Below are 16,008 nucleotides of genomic sequence, written 5' to 3'. Positions count from 1 at the left end.
ATTTTTTATGCTTTTTTTGGCCCTGGGTGCTTGTGGGACTCCCTAAGCAGGCCCAGGGGGTCAGGGTGTTTCTACCACCATGACCACGAGTCTAGCGGTCCTCGGACTGCCAGACTCATAATCAGCCCCAGAGTGTGAAGGAAAAGGCTGTAGGATGTCATTTTTTCCTAGCACACAACAACATTGTAATATAAGTAAATGAAAAGTTTCAACATAGAACCAGCAGTTAGGAAAGCACAAATCAAGCAAGATTTTAATAGGATCCAAGCAAATCTAGACACTTTACTTGGCGAGGTGGAAATCATAAATATTTACCCTAACCCAATTTCCACACATTGTTTGTGAGCTATATAGTTTTATCAGAAAAAACTGTATGTCAGTGTGAATTTTATGGGCCATGCCAATAGAAATGTGCTCTCTCTATATGACAGTGCACTACAACATGATGCTTTAGTAATATATTTGCAACAGAATGCTCCAAAATTGACCACCCGCTATATACCACACTCTTACAACTCTCCTGCTAAACGGGTGTGGCTCATTTACAATGCTTATTCTTTGCGAGACATTTGGATTTTTATTCAATCCGTATGAGCTCAGTGACATGACATTGATGCAACACACCAACTCTAAAAATTGTTTACAGCACCACTGAGTCTAATATCTTTCTTGGGGTTGCACAGATTCCAATGTTGAATGGCTGGGCAGTCAGCAGCACTCCACTCCCTACTGCTTCAAACACCGCCATGCTCTCCTGACCAGGCAGTGTGTACTACAAGCAAATGAATTTGGGTGCAAAGACCTTCCTGCCTCATTTATTTGTGTGCGCGCATACCCAAAGACACACACACGTGCACAAACACACACAAGCACTTACTTGAGTTTTCGTACATGGTGGAGTTGCACTGGCAGGTGACATTGTGGCAGATCTCATCGGTGGCACACTCAGGAGCACAAGCCTGCTCTGTGAGGGCAGAAAGAGATGTTTAAAGTGAAGAACTGAAATAAATAAATATGTTTTTATGCTTTTGCCAACAAGAATTTCACAGACATGCTCTTGACATAAATGGTTACGTATGTGCTGATAATACAATCTTCCACACAGGCCATCACTATAGAGTCAGATCTACGTCGATGAGTAATTTACAGATGCAGTAATAGTGACCACCTGCTCTCCCCCCAACTCATCAAACTTTGCCTTATTCTTGCAGGACCACAGGAGTGGCTGAGAGCTCTTGTGATCATCAGCATTAACCCAACTGAGTCCAACTTTTCTCACCTTGACCCGGCTCAGCTCAGCTGGCACTCCTGGTGACCTTTTCCCTTGCCATTGTAGCAACTGGAGTTGGAGTGCATGGTGACCTTTAAACTCTGGAGTGCCCGGTAATGGTTGGAAACACTCAGTTGACACTGACAAGGAAGCAGATAATAACAAAAAGGCAAGGGGACTTCCAAACATGTTAGTGTTGTTGAGTCAGTCTTATTTAGTGAATTGCCCACAGCCATGGGTAATTATGAAAGAGTAGAGATGATTAAAGTGTCACAGAGGCATGCATTATTTTTTTGACTCAGAAAGACTTTAATATGAGTAACGACAATGATGACATTCCTCCATCTTATCCGGTGATTGCTGCTATGGGTGGAGGCAGCACCACCCTAACAAGACAGCAGAAGCACTCATCAATCAATCAATACTACTAACATACCTCAACAGATGTAGACGATATGGGAGAATTACACAAACATACCTCAGAACTAGGAAATCTTTCCGAGATGTATATAACTAAACACCAGCCACTATTCTGAACTGATTATCCGATTGACGAGATGCAGCTCCTTACAACCAAAATAGCATTCACGGTTACAGGTAAATAATGAAGACGTCACCTCCGGGATGGACCTGGAAATTCCAAACACTATAGGGAAACTGTTTTTGAAAAGTGTTTGAAGCATATTTAATCTAAAAAGCTCCTTACACCACCGTCCATTAAGATCAAAACTGGGCTTTCCATCATTGATTGCACCTTAGGCTTCCTCAATTAAATGTTTGACTGGATAACCTTCCATAAGGAACCGCTGGAAAGCCTAACTAAAAGGGACTCAACCTCAACAGGGTTGTGACAATCTTTAAATATTCAATGACACAAACTTCTGTGGAATGAGCATAAATTACCACTATTAACTACAATTCAAGGATGTAGAAGTCAAAGAGAAAATACCTGATCTTATCCAAGAAAACTATTATGGATGCCAATTTTTCCCTTGACCTACCTAAAGTTGGTGGACTGGGTTTACTCTGTTGCTATAGCAAAGGGAAATACCTCTGCCACCTTGAGTGACGTCTGCCAGCCTAATTTGCCTTGTGAACAACTCGCTCCGTTGACGGTATTAAACCTGACATCCTTTACGTGGTATTCCCCCAAATGTTTTGCCTTCACACCTGTTTGCTGAATTTGTTTTTGTTGGCTTTAGCAAACTGCCTGTCTTAGCCAGCTGTGCCTTTTGTCAGTGTCCAGGGTCACCTTTTGTCAGTGTCCATTGGCTCTGCTGCTAAGGTTTTGTGTATTATTTCAAGATAATGACAGTAAGAGGACTTAAGTGTGGACAGGATGGGCCATCCGGCCAGGATGGATGAGGAGGGGCTGTACCCAGCCCACTTCAAAGGACTGTACCTAAAGCATACACAAAGGAACATGACACCAGTCTTGCCCTTGTCTTTTGTCACCCCAAACGGTTTGGAGCCAAACTCCGGAAGGAGGAAGGACAGAAAAAGGTGCATCCCCCACCCACATACTAGTCCTGGCAATAAAATGTGGCACAATCAGACCCCACATCAGATTACTCCTGCCCTGTGGAAGATTCAGAAGATTTGCTCTGTTACCCTGCTGTTAGGACTGCACTGCTGGCATGCAGTTTGAGGAAGGAAGACTAGACCTTCTTCCTTGAACACAGGGTTACCAGAGTGACTCCAGCGGCTAGCTGGCTAACCTCCTGTGTGAGCTACAGGGATACAACAAACTTCCAGAGGCCTCCCTGCAACCGATCAGCTGACCAGCACAAACTAGACTTTCCTAGTTCTGCCTGAGCCCTGCTGCTGGCCTCTGCTGGAGTGAGGCCGGATCTTTAAGTGGTGCCCCAGTGGAATCAGAGAGAGTTGCTCATGAAAGAAAAGATGAAAATCCTGAAGTCGGGGCTCTTTGTGATAGCAAACGGGCCATTTCTCACCAAGACTCTGCTGCCCACGACGACCGACTGCCAGGGAAGACCAGCACCCAGGGAGTTGCCTTTTGTGCTACAGGAAGTGACAGTCCACGACATCCAACTAGATTTTCATTATACAGCGAGGACTGTCCGTGATGCTTAACCTGCTCCCGGTGGCCTCATCCAACGTAAAGGAAACTCTTCCCACTGGAACTGGGAAGAAAACTCTTCAGCTGGACTAACCTATGCCTGTATCTTGCCCGCGTTCCATCATGGTTGGCCTGAACTCGTGACTTTCCCACAGTCTGGTGCAATCAGATAACCGAAAGTGGCACTTTGGTTTGGGTTTTTTCTTGGGTAGTGTTTACCCTTTACTATTGTTTGAGTGCTGTATAAAAAACTTTACACATTTCCTCTAAGTTAAGACTGACTGCATTTGTGCCATGATATCAGAGAGTTAAGCACAGGTTAATGTTTTGACTGCTGTGGTTCAACCTAACATGGAATGTGCTTGTTGGCTGATTGGGGCTCCCCCCACAACCCTTTTAACCACCAGCCTAATTCCTCACAAGCAGGCTATGGTTTTAAAACACAGTCTACTTTGAAACGTGCCTCTTCAATCCTCATCTGGTTCACTATGTCTTTACCTTGTGTAACGAGGAGTACTACTTGCACCCTAAACTTCAGTTTGTTAAGGATACTCCATATACCTTTCAACATGCCCAACCACACTTGCTACAAGTCTTCAGCTAATTTCATTCTATTCTCTGCCTTTAATATGCTGCAAGCACAGCTTTAGGGCCCACCAAAAGGGCCTCTAAACAAACCCCCAAGCTCTAGAAGTGTTTGAAACTGTCTGGAAACTCCCCCTGGGGTCACTGTATTTCCCTCTAGGAGACTTATGGCGACTTTAGCACAAAACAAGGCTCCTGTGGGGACTGTCACCGTCCTGGCGGCCCCCCAAACATTCAGGAACACAGTTGTGGCGCACCTGCTCTCTCTGGGGCACCACATAAAAGATTGTATAAACATTTTAAAGCACCCTTGCAAGGACTTTCAGACTGCACTACTTTTTTTTCAAACATATTTTATTGATTTTTTGCAATGTCTCATCACGTGAAAGCACTATTTAATATCACAAATTAATTTACAGATATGTACCAGTAGGCACGTGGAATATCTATAATGACACCTTGCTAACAGTTCATACTGCTAGTGAGCCCTTAACCCTAAGTCAATGATACCTCCCCACATATACTAGATACAATGGGCCCGATTCACAGAACTAACTTAAGACAAAATCCTAAACTTACTACCATTTTGGTATTCACAGAAGGCACTTACTCACTTCGGTATTCATAGAAGTTAGGAGTCCTAACTTTAGGACTTCTAAATGTCTTCTGTGAATACCGAAAGTCTTAAAATTAGGATTTTTCTCAGTTTAGGAGTCCTAAGGTTAGGACTCCTAACTTTACAACTACTAAACTGAGAAAAAAACTAATTTTAAGGCTTTCGGTATTCACAGAAGGCATTTAGGAGTCCTAAAGTTAGGAGTCCTAAACTTAGGACTACTAAATTGAGAAAAATCCTAATTTTAAGACTTTCGGTATTCACAGAAGGCATTTAGGAGTCCTGAAGTTAGGAGTCCTAACTATACTACTACTAAACTGAGAAAAATCCTAATTTTAAGACTTTCGGTATTCACAGAAGGCATTTAGGAGTCCTAAACTTAGGAGTCCTAAACTTAGGACTACTAAATTGAGAAAAATCCTAATTTTAAGACTTTCGGTATTCACAGAAGGCATTTAGGAGTCCTAAAGTTAGGAGTCCTAACTATACTACTACTAAACTGAGAAAAATCCTAATTTTAAGACTTTCGGTATTCACAGAAGGCATTTAGGAGTCCTAAAGTTAGGACTCCTAACTTCTGTGAATACCGAAATGAGTAAGTGCCTTCTGTGAATACCAAAATGAGTAAGTGCCTTCTGTGAATACCAAAATGGTAGTAAGTTTAGGATTTTGTCTTAAGTTAGTTCTGTGAATCGGGCCCCGCATAAGTGGATATAGTTATCAAAAAGCAGACCTACTGAATTTGTCAGGGTGTCACCACATTCATAAAAGCAGAAACATATCACAACAGACCAATCTAACAACATTAAAGCTCCTAGGAATGATTCACCTTATAATGATATTCGTTAGAACATGTACAAACTAACTTCTGCCTTGGTGATAATTAATAAAATTGTTAGAAATTGAGATCTCTAGTTGGCAGAGGTAGGTACCTTTGTCCAAGTCAGGATCCTTCTTCCTAGTCAGGGTAACGGAGTAACAGTCCTAAAATAGCCCCTGCTCATCCCCTTTGTAGTTTGGCACGAGCAGGCAATCTTATCTTAGAGGCAGTGTGTAAAGCATTTGCACATAACCAACAGTAATACAGTGAAAACACTACAAAAGGACACCACAACAGTTTAGAAAAATATCTAATATTTGTATATATACAAAACAAGAGCAAAACGATAAGAATCCAACACACAGTACTTACAAATATATACTTTGCAAGATATCCTTTAAAATTGCAGAAATATCTCAAAAACACAGCTCTTACGAGTCGTTAGCTCCGTCTGAGGCTACCGCGATACTGAAAACAACAGAATCCAACAGTTCTTTCTGATCACGTCGGTCGGGGGGGGGGTGGGGGGGGAGGGTGTCAGCAGACTTGTAAACAGTAGCTTTTGTGTTGCGGCTAACACGTTCGTGCAAGCCGGTCGTGGCAATGTTAAGTGAAGTGGTGCAGCATATGGTGCCCTCAAGGTGCGGTGCAGGCAGCACCTTGGTGACGGTTGGCCAGCGGCATCGGTGAGAACAGGGCTACGATGCAGAGTGAGGTGGTGCTCGGTGCGGTGCTGGCAGGTCATGGTGCAAGCAACAGGGCCGGTTAGCAGGACCTGGAGTCGGTCGACCCAGACTGCGGTGTGGGATGAGGTGATGCACCGTGAAACTTACGAGCGGTGCCCCCAGCGACGATGTGGTCATGGGTGTCAAAGTCAGTAAGCAGCGATGGCATCAGTGAGACCAGGGCGGCGTTGTGAAGCAAGGCGGTGTGGAGTGCGGTGCCAACAGGTCACAGTGAAAGCAGAGGCTCGGTGGTGGCGGTGGCGGTCGTCGTCGTCGGTGAGACCAGAGTTGCGGTGCAAGATGCGGCAGTGCCCTCTGTGGTGCCTTCGGGACGTGGAGCCACCGATGGAGTTGGTGATGGAGTCGGTTACCTTTCCCTTCTCTGTGGCAACTGAAACAACGGTTCCAGAAGCGGTACTCAGAGGTTGGTGAAGTCTTTGCGGCCCCTGAGACTTCAGAACAGGAGGCAAGCCCTACTTCAAGCTCTTGGAGCGACTCAGCACAAGTAAAGAAAGTTCAGTCCAGCCCTTTCACTGCCCAAGGAAGAAGCAGCAACTGCAGACCAACCAAACACTGCAACAACACAGCAAAGGGACAGTACTCCTCCTGTCAGCTCTTCCAGCTCTTCTTCTTGGCAGGTTCCTTGTGTCAGGATTCCCTGGGCTGCACGTAAACATCTTCCTCCAGCAGGGTGGGAATCGTCAGACGAGGGGACCCGCAGCAGCTGTCTTACCGTTTGCCCCTTAGGACAGCTTGGGCTCCAGCTATCAGGACTCATTTTTCCATTTAGGTGTAGTTCACACATCCCCATGTGTCCGTGTATATTTGTTCCTAAATGTGGGGGGGCTCTGAAAATGTCTCTTTAATATTGCCCGTTGTTATCTTCCTTGATTGATCATTCCTTTCAGCCTGCTGCAGCTGCAGACGATCCTTGCCGGCCCTGTGTGGCTGGGGTTGCACGATTGGCAGAAATAGCAGGCCCTTAGTGGCTGGACCGGCACGTCTCTGTCACGTCGAAACAGTTCTGCAGCTGGGGCTCACGCTATGGGTATTTAAACCCCCCTAGCAATGCCCCAACTGCTCCTCATTGCAACACAGCCCCGGAGCGGTCCTGCGGCTCTTCTTTCCTCCCGTTGGTGTTCCGGTGCGGTGTTTCAGGACGAGAGCGAGACAGCCGTCGGAAGCTATGTGATATATACTACAATTCCCCTTTGATTCTTGTATTTATGGCCATACTATTCCTGCCTTTCTCACTTGTGCAGTGATTACGGTCAGCGTCACCGGAAGGCTTCCCGGTTTATTACATTGTGACTTTTCACTTTTTCTTTTATTATTATTGTAGCATTTGAAGCACAAGACTTCGCCTGTGTATGGGATGAATATTCAGGGGCTTGCCAAAAACCGGTGATGTTTCTAGAAAACAGTCATTGTTTATTTGAGTTTTATGTTTCCTTGATGCAAATGTATCAGTCCCTGTTTGGCTAAAGGATTTGGTAACGCTACCAAACCTTTTTGGTATCCGCTCTTTGTATTATCCAAAATTCATAGGTTTAGAAGAGAATTATTTGTTTAATTTCTGTGTATAATTTTTCTGGAGTCTGTGTCTGACAAACAGTTCCTCCAGATATTTGAGGATCAGGTATGCCTTGATGTTTGCCACAAGTAAAGTCAGCAGTTTTTCTGGTGCATTTGTGTAACTAGGAGCTGGTCTCCATTTTCCTCTTAAGGACTGCATCTTACAAAGAGGATTCAGTGACCCAGCGTTTGCATTCTCCACCAGCACGAACGCGCACCAGTTGTTACCTTCTTTATTTTATCTTGTTATCTTAATTCTTTATTTTAGTTTATTGTGTGTTCCCAAACCCCCTTCCATTGAGGTCATCTAAAGAGTACCGGTGTTTTCTGACTCAGTACTCATTGGATGGTTTCCGGGGATCATTTTGTTCCAGCTGCCTCTGCGAGTTTGGCAGAGAGAAGAACGCGTTACAACGTTCATCACCCCAGCTTAATTTCCTGATAGATTCCTGATACCTTGATTCCAGCGAGTTCTGTGAAGTCTTTTATCTCCCTGAGACTTCCAACAGGAGGCAAACTCTACTTCAAGCCCTTGGAGAAAACTCTAACAGCAGGATGATGAAAGTACAGTCCAGTCCTTTCCTTGCCCAAGGCAGAAGCTGCAAGCAGCAGGCCAACACAGTTGAGCATACAGCAAATGGCAGTTCCTCCTGACAGCTTTTCCAGCCCTTCTTCCTGGCAGGTTACTTAGTTCAGCAGTAATCTCAAGTTCTGGGGTCTGAGTCCCAATATTTATACTCAGTTTCCCATTTTTTGGGGGGGCAGAGAGTGTCTGTGCTCAGCCCAAACCAGTTCTGTACTTTTTGGTCCAACTTCCCGGCAGGAGGTGGAGACAGCATTGTCCAAGGCAGACAGGGCCTATTCAGGTGCACGGGAAATCTCCTCCCACCACTCTAAATGCAGATCAGGCCTATTCAGGTTCTAGTGAAAACATCCTCCCACTAATCTGAATGCAGCCCAGCTCTTTTCAGCCCAGCCCTGACTCATTCAGGAAGGGCAGGACAGACATTAACCAACCCCAGTGGCTGTCTCAGAGAATGCACATCCCACGCCCCTGTCACTCCAAAGCCAGAGAGTCAATCTGCAAACGAGCAGAGGTACACAGGATGGCTAAGCAAGAAAATACCAGCTTTATTAAAGTGTTATTTTAAAATACATAATATAAAAATCATCTATACCAAAAGATGCTTTTTTATATTCTGAGTTCAGGTATTCTAAACTCCACCTTTCAATCTGTCCTAATGGGAAGTTATATTTATAAGATGTTATAAATAAACCCCCATTCTATCCTATTAGACAGATAGCCTTTCAATTATGAAAAATGAAATACACGGTATTTCACTATCAGGACATGTCACACACCTCAGTACATGTCCTACTTTTCCGATACACTGCATTCTGCCCATGAGGCTACCTTGGGCCTACCTTAGGGGTGTCTTACATGTAAGAAAAGGGAAGGTTAGAGCCTGGCAAGTAGGTGCACTTGCCATGTCGACATGGCAGTTACCAACTGAATGCGGACACTGCAGTGGCAGGTCTGAGAACCCGTTTCAGGGCTGCTTGTGTGAGTGCCACAACCAGTGCTGCAGGCCCACCAGCAGCATTTGATTTACAGGCCCTGAGCACACATAGTGCACTATACTAGGGACTTAAAGGTAAATGAAATAAGCCAAACATGAAAATACCAATCCATGACCACAAACATGGAGAGCATATGCACTTTAGCACTGAATAGAAGTGGTAAAATGCCCAGAGTCCAAAAACCAACAAAAACAGGAGACCAAAAAGCAAAAGGTCTGGGGGAAAACCAGTTGAAAAAGCCATGTCTAACAAAAATGTTCCACAACCTTCCTTAAAACATGTAAAGCATCATTGTAAATTCAATCAATACCTATAAGGCTTTGCAATTTAAATGAGACTCAAGCTGTACATTTTCTTCTAGGTTCAACATTATGGACACATACACTGAGGATCCCCTAACACATCCTACACCTTTGCGCATCTAAGGTCAAGCCCAAGCTTAAGGAAGGTTTAACCCTCTCCTGGGGTCACCAATTAAATCCTTTAGGTGACATGGGATTATTAGGAGAAAAAAACACTTTTGTGGGGTTTTTGTGGAGATTGCCACCCTCCTGAAATTCCCACAATCATTTATGTGTAGTACCTCTTCAATCTCCGGGATACTACTATCCAAATTCGCAAATTTTAAATCACCTTTGAAAAGGTTTACAGGGTGCTCTGAACAGCAGCTGTATCTAGTGCAATGGGGTAACCAAGGTCCCTCAGAACCTGGGCGTGTATGATACAAGTAACAATCGGTTTTGTTGGGTCAAACATTTTATTTGTAGTATTCAATATTCAATGAAAACAAAGTGGTTAAAAAGCGAACAACTTGAACACAAAAGAGAATAAACGAATTGGTCTCATTCATAAAGAGAAAAGTATTTTACTTCTTATTTGCAAATTTTTGAATAAAGTCAAGAATTATCAGGACATGAGAGCTGTCCAATAAATCAATTAAAAAGGCGGCTCATGTGGGCATGATATAGTGACATGGTGAGTGAAGTGACAAAAGTGACAGGATTTGTGTGTTATACAACACGGTGAACCAATACTGTACAAGTGATAATACAAAGAAATATTTAAAAATAGGTCCAATTACACATCAAGTAATGGCGGTCACCCTAGCTTGGTCAATGAATTACATAAAAAAGTGTGCTAGGGGACCTAATGCATGGACCAAAAACCGTTGGCGTTTCAACCCTAACAATCTGCATTAATTAACAATGTCAACATGGGTCTTCTTCAGGACAAAGAAACACGATGGACAGCCAGTACTCCTGAATTCCTTAATGTACGTAAAACTCAACCCCAAAGCCTTGGGGAGAGTGAACCAGGGGTTGGGTCCAACTGGGTGACCTGCTAATTAATAAAACGGCCGGAGATCACCTTGATGCTCAAAAGGTCTCAGCCAAGTCGCTGGTAAACAGTTAAACAGCCGTCTTGAAGAGTCAGGGCTGCATTGTAGCTTGCAGCTGCTGGCTACGGCAGAACTCCATGGAATTCTGCTGTAGCCAGCAGCTGCAAGCTACAATGCAGCCCTGACTCTTCAAAGCATTGCGCTTGGCATGATTAATACGTCCCCGCTAGGAAAGGAATTCACATTTTCAGCTTCAAGAACAGCGGCTGTTTAACTGTTTAGCTGTTTAACTGAGTCCTATTGAGCATCAAGGAGATCTCCAGCCGTTTTATCATTAGCAGGTCACCCAGCCCAACCACCAGTTGGACCCAACCCCTGGTTCACTCTCCCCAAGGCTTTGGGGTTGAGTTTTATGTACCATAAGGAATTTAGGAGTACCGGCTGTCCATCATGTTTGTTTGTCCTGAAGAAAACCCATGTTGACATTGTTAATTAATGCAGATTGTTAGGGTTGAAACGTCAACGGTTTTTGGTCCATGCATTAGGTCCCCTAGCACACTATTTTATGTAATTCATTGACCAAGCTAGGGTGACCGCCATTACTTGATGTGTAATTGGACCTATTTTTAAATATTTCTTTGTATTATCACTTGTACAGTATTGGTTCACCATGTTCTATCATACACAAATCCAGTCACCTTTGTCACTTCACTCACCATGGCACTATAATCATGCCCACATGCACCGCCTTTTGAGCTCTACTGTCTTGATAATTCTTGACATTTTTTTAAACAATTTGCAAATATGAAGTAAAATACTTTTCTCTTTATGAATGAGACAAATTCGTTTATTCTCTTTTGTGTTCAAGTTGTTCACTTTTTAACCACTTTGTTTTCATAGAATATTGAATACTACAAAGAAATTGTTTGACCCGACAGAATTGATTGTTACTTGTATCTGAACAGCAGCTGGTCAGAGCCCAGCAGCAGCCCTATGATACTGCCACCATGGGAAAACTGCTTTTTAAAATGTATAGCCCGCTTGGGCCCTATTAGGGGCACCCACAGTATTTATTTTACGTTGAATGACGCCTGGGGAGCCCCACTACCCCTGCCAGCTCCTCACATGCTGAGCACAGCTGTTCTGTAATTTGCTGGAGTAGGATTCCTCCCTGTTCTTGCTTGTCCTGACTGCAGCTGGAGCAGAATAAAGCACTTTTCCAAGAGACTTAGGGCCAGCAACTCCTGCCCCTAAGACAAGGCCATGCAGGGAGGAGTGGGGGAACAAGGCCATGCAGGGAGGAGTGGGGGAAGCAGTCGGCTGATCTTCCCCTATTGGTCTCCAAGGAGACGAAGACCTCCGGGGACACATATGGAAAGAGTCGGCAGCTATCATTTTGTTTGCTGTTGCTCCCAGGGAGATTGTGGGCCCCAGGACTTAATAGCCTTCATGAACACCCCCTTCCAGAGTCTATAATTGCTTTATCTCCTTGTGCTGACCCTGTGGTCCTAACACTCCGTGGGGTGTCAAGAACCTCACGGAGAGGAGTGTTACTGGGGCCAGTTCAAGCCGGTCCCTCCGGGGTATCGCACTTCTTTCGATATCTTCTCAGCTCCAGTGGCCCATTTTAGGCACTTTTTTGTGTTCCTTTGAGAGAGGAACCACAATAAAACACTCGCACTGCAAAAAAGGGTTTACAGGAAAAGTGAAAATAGCATATTAGCTACACAGTGAGTGAAAAGTGAAAAGATGGATTTAAGGGAGATGTTACATTTTATTTCTACCACCGGTAAAGCTTTTCAGCAGCTTTTCTAAGTAAGCAATAATTATACATAAATACAGCAGAAACCAAGTAACAAATATTGGATCTGACCTGTAGTGATCTGAACATCCATTTAGATAGCATTAGATAAATGTATTAGAAGGTTTTATAAATCACACATGAGCTTCATCAGAACACAGAAGATAAAAGTCAATGAGCGGACAGAGTGTTTTCAAGTAAACACTGAAGACGGACTGCTGAAAATGTAGCTTTAATTGTAACAATACAACAGGGGATGATGACATAACGCAGAATTTCTGTGCTCATCACCCTGTGAGTCCAAATTCCCTTGGCACCAGTCTCGTGCTATAGCCCCTGTGCCATGAGATTTAAAGGCTGGGAAAAGGTAAGCCGACAAGCCCAGACTGTGTTGTGTTTCAGAGCCTGGCTTTATAATCAGGCTCTGTATGAAGGGAATCCAGACAGGTGCTTTTAGCATTGGTTGAAGACTGAGGCAATGCATTATACCTTTGTGGATACTCAAAGGATCTGTCCTAAATGTCCTCATAAGTAAACCACCTCTGGGTATAAATATTTTGAGGTCAAAAGCCATGGATTTGCTGTGCAAGTTATGGTCTGCATGGCTGTTGTGCGAATCTCTCTCGAAGATAGCACACTTGCATTACTCTCTGCAATCAAACTTTGGACATTATCCATATAGGCAGCAAGCCAACAGCAGTGCCACTAGAGGGCACCTGGGCGCCAACCACCTCAATTTTCAAATGGTTTGGATGCTAATTGGCAAGATTAATTACCCTCCACATAATTCCTTTTTTTCTTTTTTCATTAAATAAGGGTCTTAAGCACATGCTGACTGCTGCCTTTGTGGTTGGCTGCTTCTTGCACTTGCTGTAATGACAGACAGACAGCCAAGCACTTTTGAGAAGGACAAACCCATAGCATTTTTCTTTTTTAAAAATAAATAAATCACTAAGCACCAGCCCTGGCCTGCAGTTTTCTGGGGCCTGAAGAGACCTCCCATTCATGACACGCAGCAGGGTCATATTTTCAAGCAGTCCCGGACGTCTTGGACATCAGCCTATATACCCATGATTGCCTGTCAGTCAATTTCACAGGTTGAAAGCAACACCCTTTCCCAACTCATCACCTGTGCTGTGTTGGTAAAGGGTTTTTTTGCAGCCTGTGAAGGATTGTGGGCATGTGACTTTTGGTCACAAAGTCATGAGACTCTCTGAACTGGAGCTTCAAGCATGCTGTAAACAGATACATTGTGCATGCTTTAGCATGCGTAGAGTATATGTTTATAGCACATAATTGCATCAGTGGCTGAAAGAGCACACTTGGCACCTCAAGCCTCCTCTCCTGAACTGAACAGCAGCAGCGCACCCTTTTGCGGGCCGCCATGCGTGTTTCAGAGCAGGATTTGCTAGGTAAGTGGGACAATGAGAGGTTGGAGGCCTTCCAACATGCCTGCCAGCCTGTGGTTCGTTTTTAGTGTTTTTGCTACAATAAAAACACACTGCAGGCTGACACAGCAGAGCACACATCCTGAATTAATGTTTAAAAGTGCTCCCTTTGTGTGCTTTTATCATGCAGAGGTGTTTCACTTTAGTACATCAGTTTATATTGCTGAACTGAGAGCCATTTATTAAAACTGTTAATAAATGCATCTCAACATAGTGATATAAACTGATGTGCTAAAATGAAATGCTCCTATATGTTAAAAGCATACAAGAGTTGCCTCACCCCTTTCAAATTCCACCAGCCGCCACTGCAGCAAGCACCGCCTTTGGTGGAGGTGGGCACTACTGGTTGGGGAAGTCAGCAGAACCAATGTAGGCAGATTTACAAGCCCCTTGCGACACTTTTGCGCAGCTATTGCGTGATTTTGGGGACGCAGTGGTGGCGTGAACAATGCGCCATGTTGCGACACATTTACAATGTGACACATCTAGGGAGATGCGTTGTAAACCCTGCACCACATTATACCTGTGTCAGGTATAATGAATACAGGGTAGGCGTTCCCATGCAGGAAAGCCTCATAAAAGTGACGCAGTGAAATATACAAAATTTCACGGCGCCACTTCCACGACACCACTACGTCACAACCCTACGCCTGCATGAAGCAGGCATAAGGAGTGACGCAGCATAATAGGTATAGTCCTTCCTGAGCATTGCTGGAGTTGCATCGTTCATGCAACACGACTCCAGCAATAAGTGACCTTTGCCCCAGCAGATGCGTGCCTGTCAACACATGCGCCATGGTGCGCTGCGTTGTAAATGCGACACATCCATGGTGGCGCAAGGGTTTTTTTGCGCCGATGCAAGTAAACTGACTCATCTCTGCCATAATGCCAAGATGCGCCAGTTTCTTGTAAATCTGCCCCATAGTCCTTAATATGGCACATAAAACGGAAAGTAATTGAATTATAACCCCTGAGAGGCCCTGTAGCCTTGAGGCACGAAACCATCCCTCTCCTAGCAGGTATTTTTATTTGAGAGTGGGCAAAGAAGGTAAGGAGCTTATAAGCATATATAAAAAATATTTTAGAAAGCACTTAAAACAAGAAATACTGGTGGAAAACGGTTCTGTAGCGGAGTCTTGTAAATGTACACTGAAACAAACAGAGCCCAACCCTAAAGGTGAAGATTATGCCCTGAGAGAGTTAACTGCGTCACTAATGATTCTGCTTCAGGGAAACTAACACTTACTGAAGGTGAAGTCCCTGCAGAGCCATTCAAAATTCTTTGACTTTGACAGCACACCCACGTCTGAGAGACTCTCCCAAGGTGCCCTCCCCCCACCCTCGCAGCGTGGACCTGCTGTCTCATCCTCCCTGCAGTCCATGAATGAGGCCCAGCAGCTAGAGCAGGTTCTATCAGTTGTTTTGCAGTACGCTTTGAACGCTCTGGCCAGGGAGTCGTCTTCTCTAAAGTTACCGACACCTGTAGCATCCTCGGGAGGCGAGCAGCCTGAAGGTTGCTGAAGTGAGGGGTAAGAAGGAATTAGAAGGATAAAGAGGCAAGAGTTTTGAGAAGAACCTAGGTGGGTTGGGAACTGAAGGGGAGAGCCAGGTGCATTGGAAAGAACTCAACCAGAGGGGTGGTAAGTTCAGAGACAGGCGCTTTGGGAGTTATGTTACGGAAGTGAGATCCAGACTGAATTTGTTGAAGAGACTAGTTTCAACTCATTGAAGCGCCCATCCAAAGCACAACCTTTTAAAATGGCTGCCCTGTCCAAAAGTCATCTTATTGAGAGTCCTGCCCAATACTCAGCTCAAGGGAGGGCCCGTTCAACACTCAGAATCATAAAGGACTTATTTAACACCCAGTGTATTGGAAGTCCTATGTAGCCCCTTTCCTGGAGTGGCCCTTATTTAGTTGAACCCCTACACTAATTCCTTTGGTAACGCTTTATTTTCCCATTGGATATGAAACTTGGAATTTCTGAGGGAATCCCTCATGGGCACAAAAATATCATGTTGTATGTTATTAATTATAATAGGTGCTTAGGGCCTAAGTGCTCGGCAATAATACATAAACAGTACAAACTAATGGCAGTTATATGGTCAAAGATTGAGCACCAAATTGTACAACATTTCAGACTGATGGAAAGCTCCAAGGTAATGCTTTT

General features: G+C 44.3%; 1 protein-coding gene across 2 annotated transcripts in view; it reads right to left on the bottom strand.

Moving 5' to 3' along the window:
• Window positions 1–16,008, bottom strand: part of LOC146857293 (uromodulin-like) — a 331,179-nt gene that overhangs the window by 281,788 nt on the left and 33,383 nt on the right. For both annotated transcript variants that reach the window (XM_085647791.1, XM_085647792.1), the window contains exon 2: window positions 878–964. In XM_085647791.1, the coding sequence (XP_085503917.1) occupies window positions 878–964 (87 nt within the window). The remainder of the gene's footprint in view (window positions 1–877; window positions 965–16,008) is intronic.

The sequence above is a fragment of the Triturus cristatus genome, chromosome 3_2 (genome assembly GCF_964204655.1).
Source record: "Triturus cristatus chromosome 3_2, aTriCri1.1, whole genome shotgun sequence".
NCBI lineage: Eukaryota > Metazoa > Chordata > Amphibia > Caudata > Salamandridae > Triturus > Triturus cristatus.
Note: the sequence above shows the minus strand (reverse complement) of the source record. Positions and strands in the feature narration are given on the sequence as shown.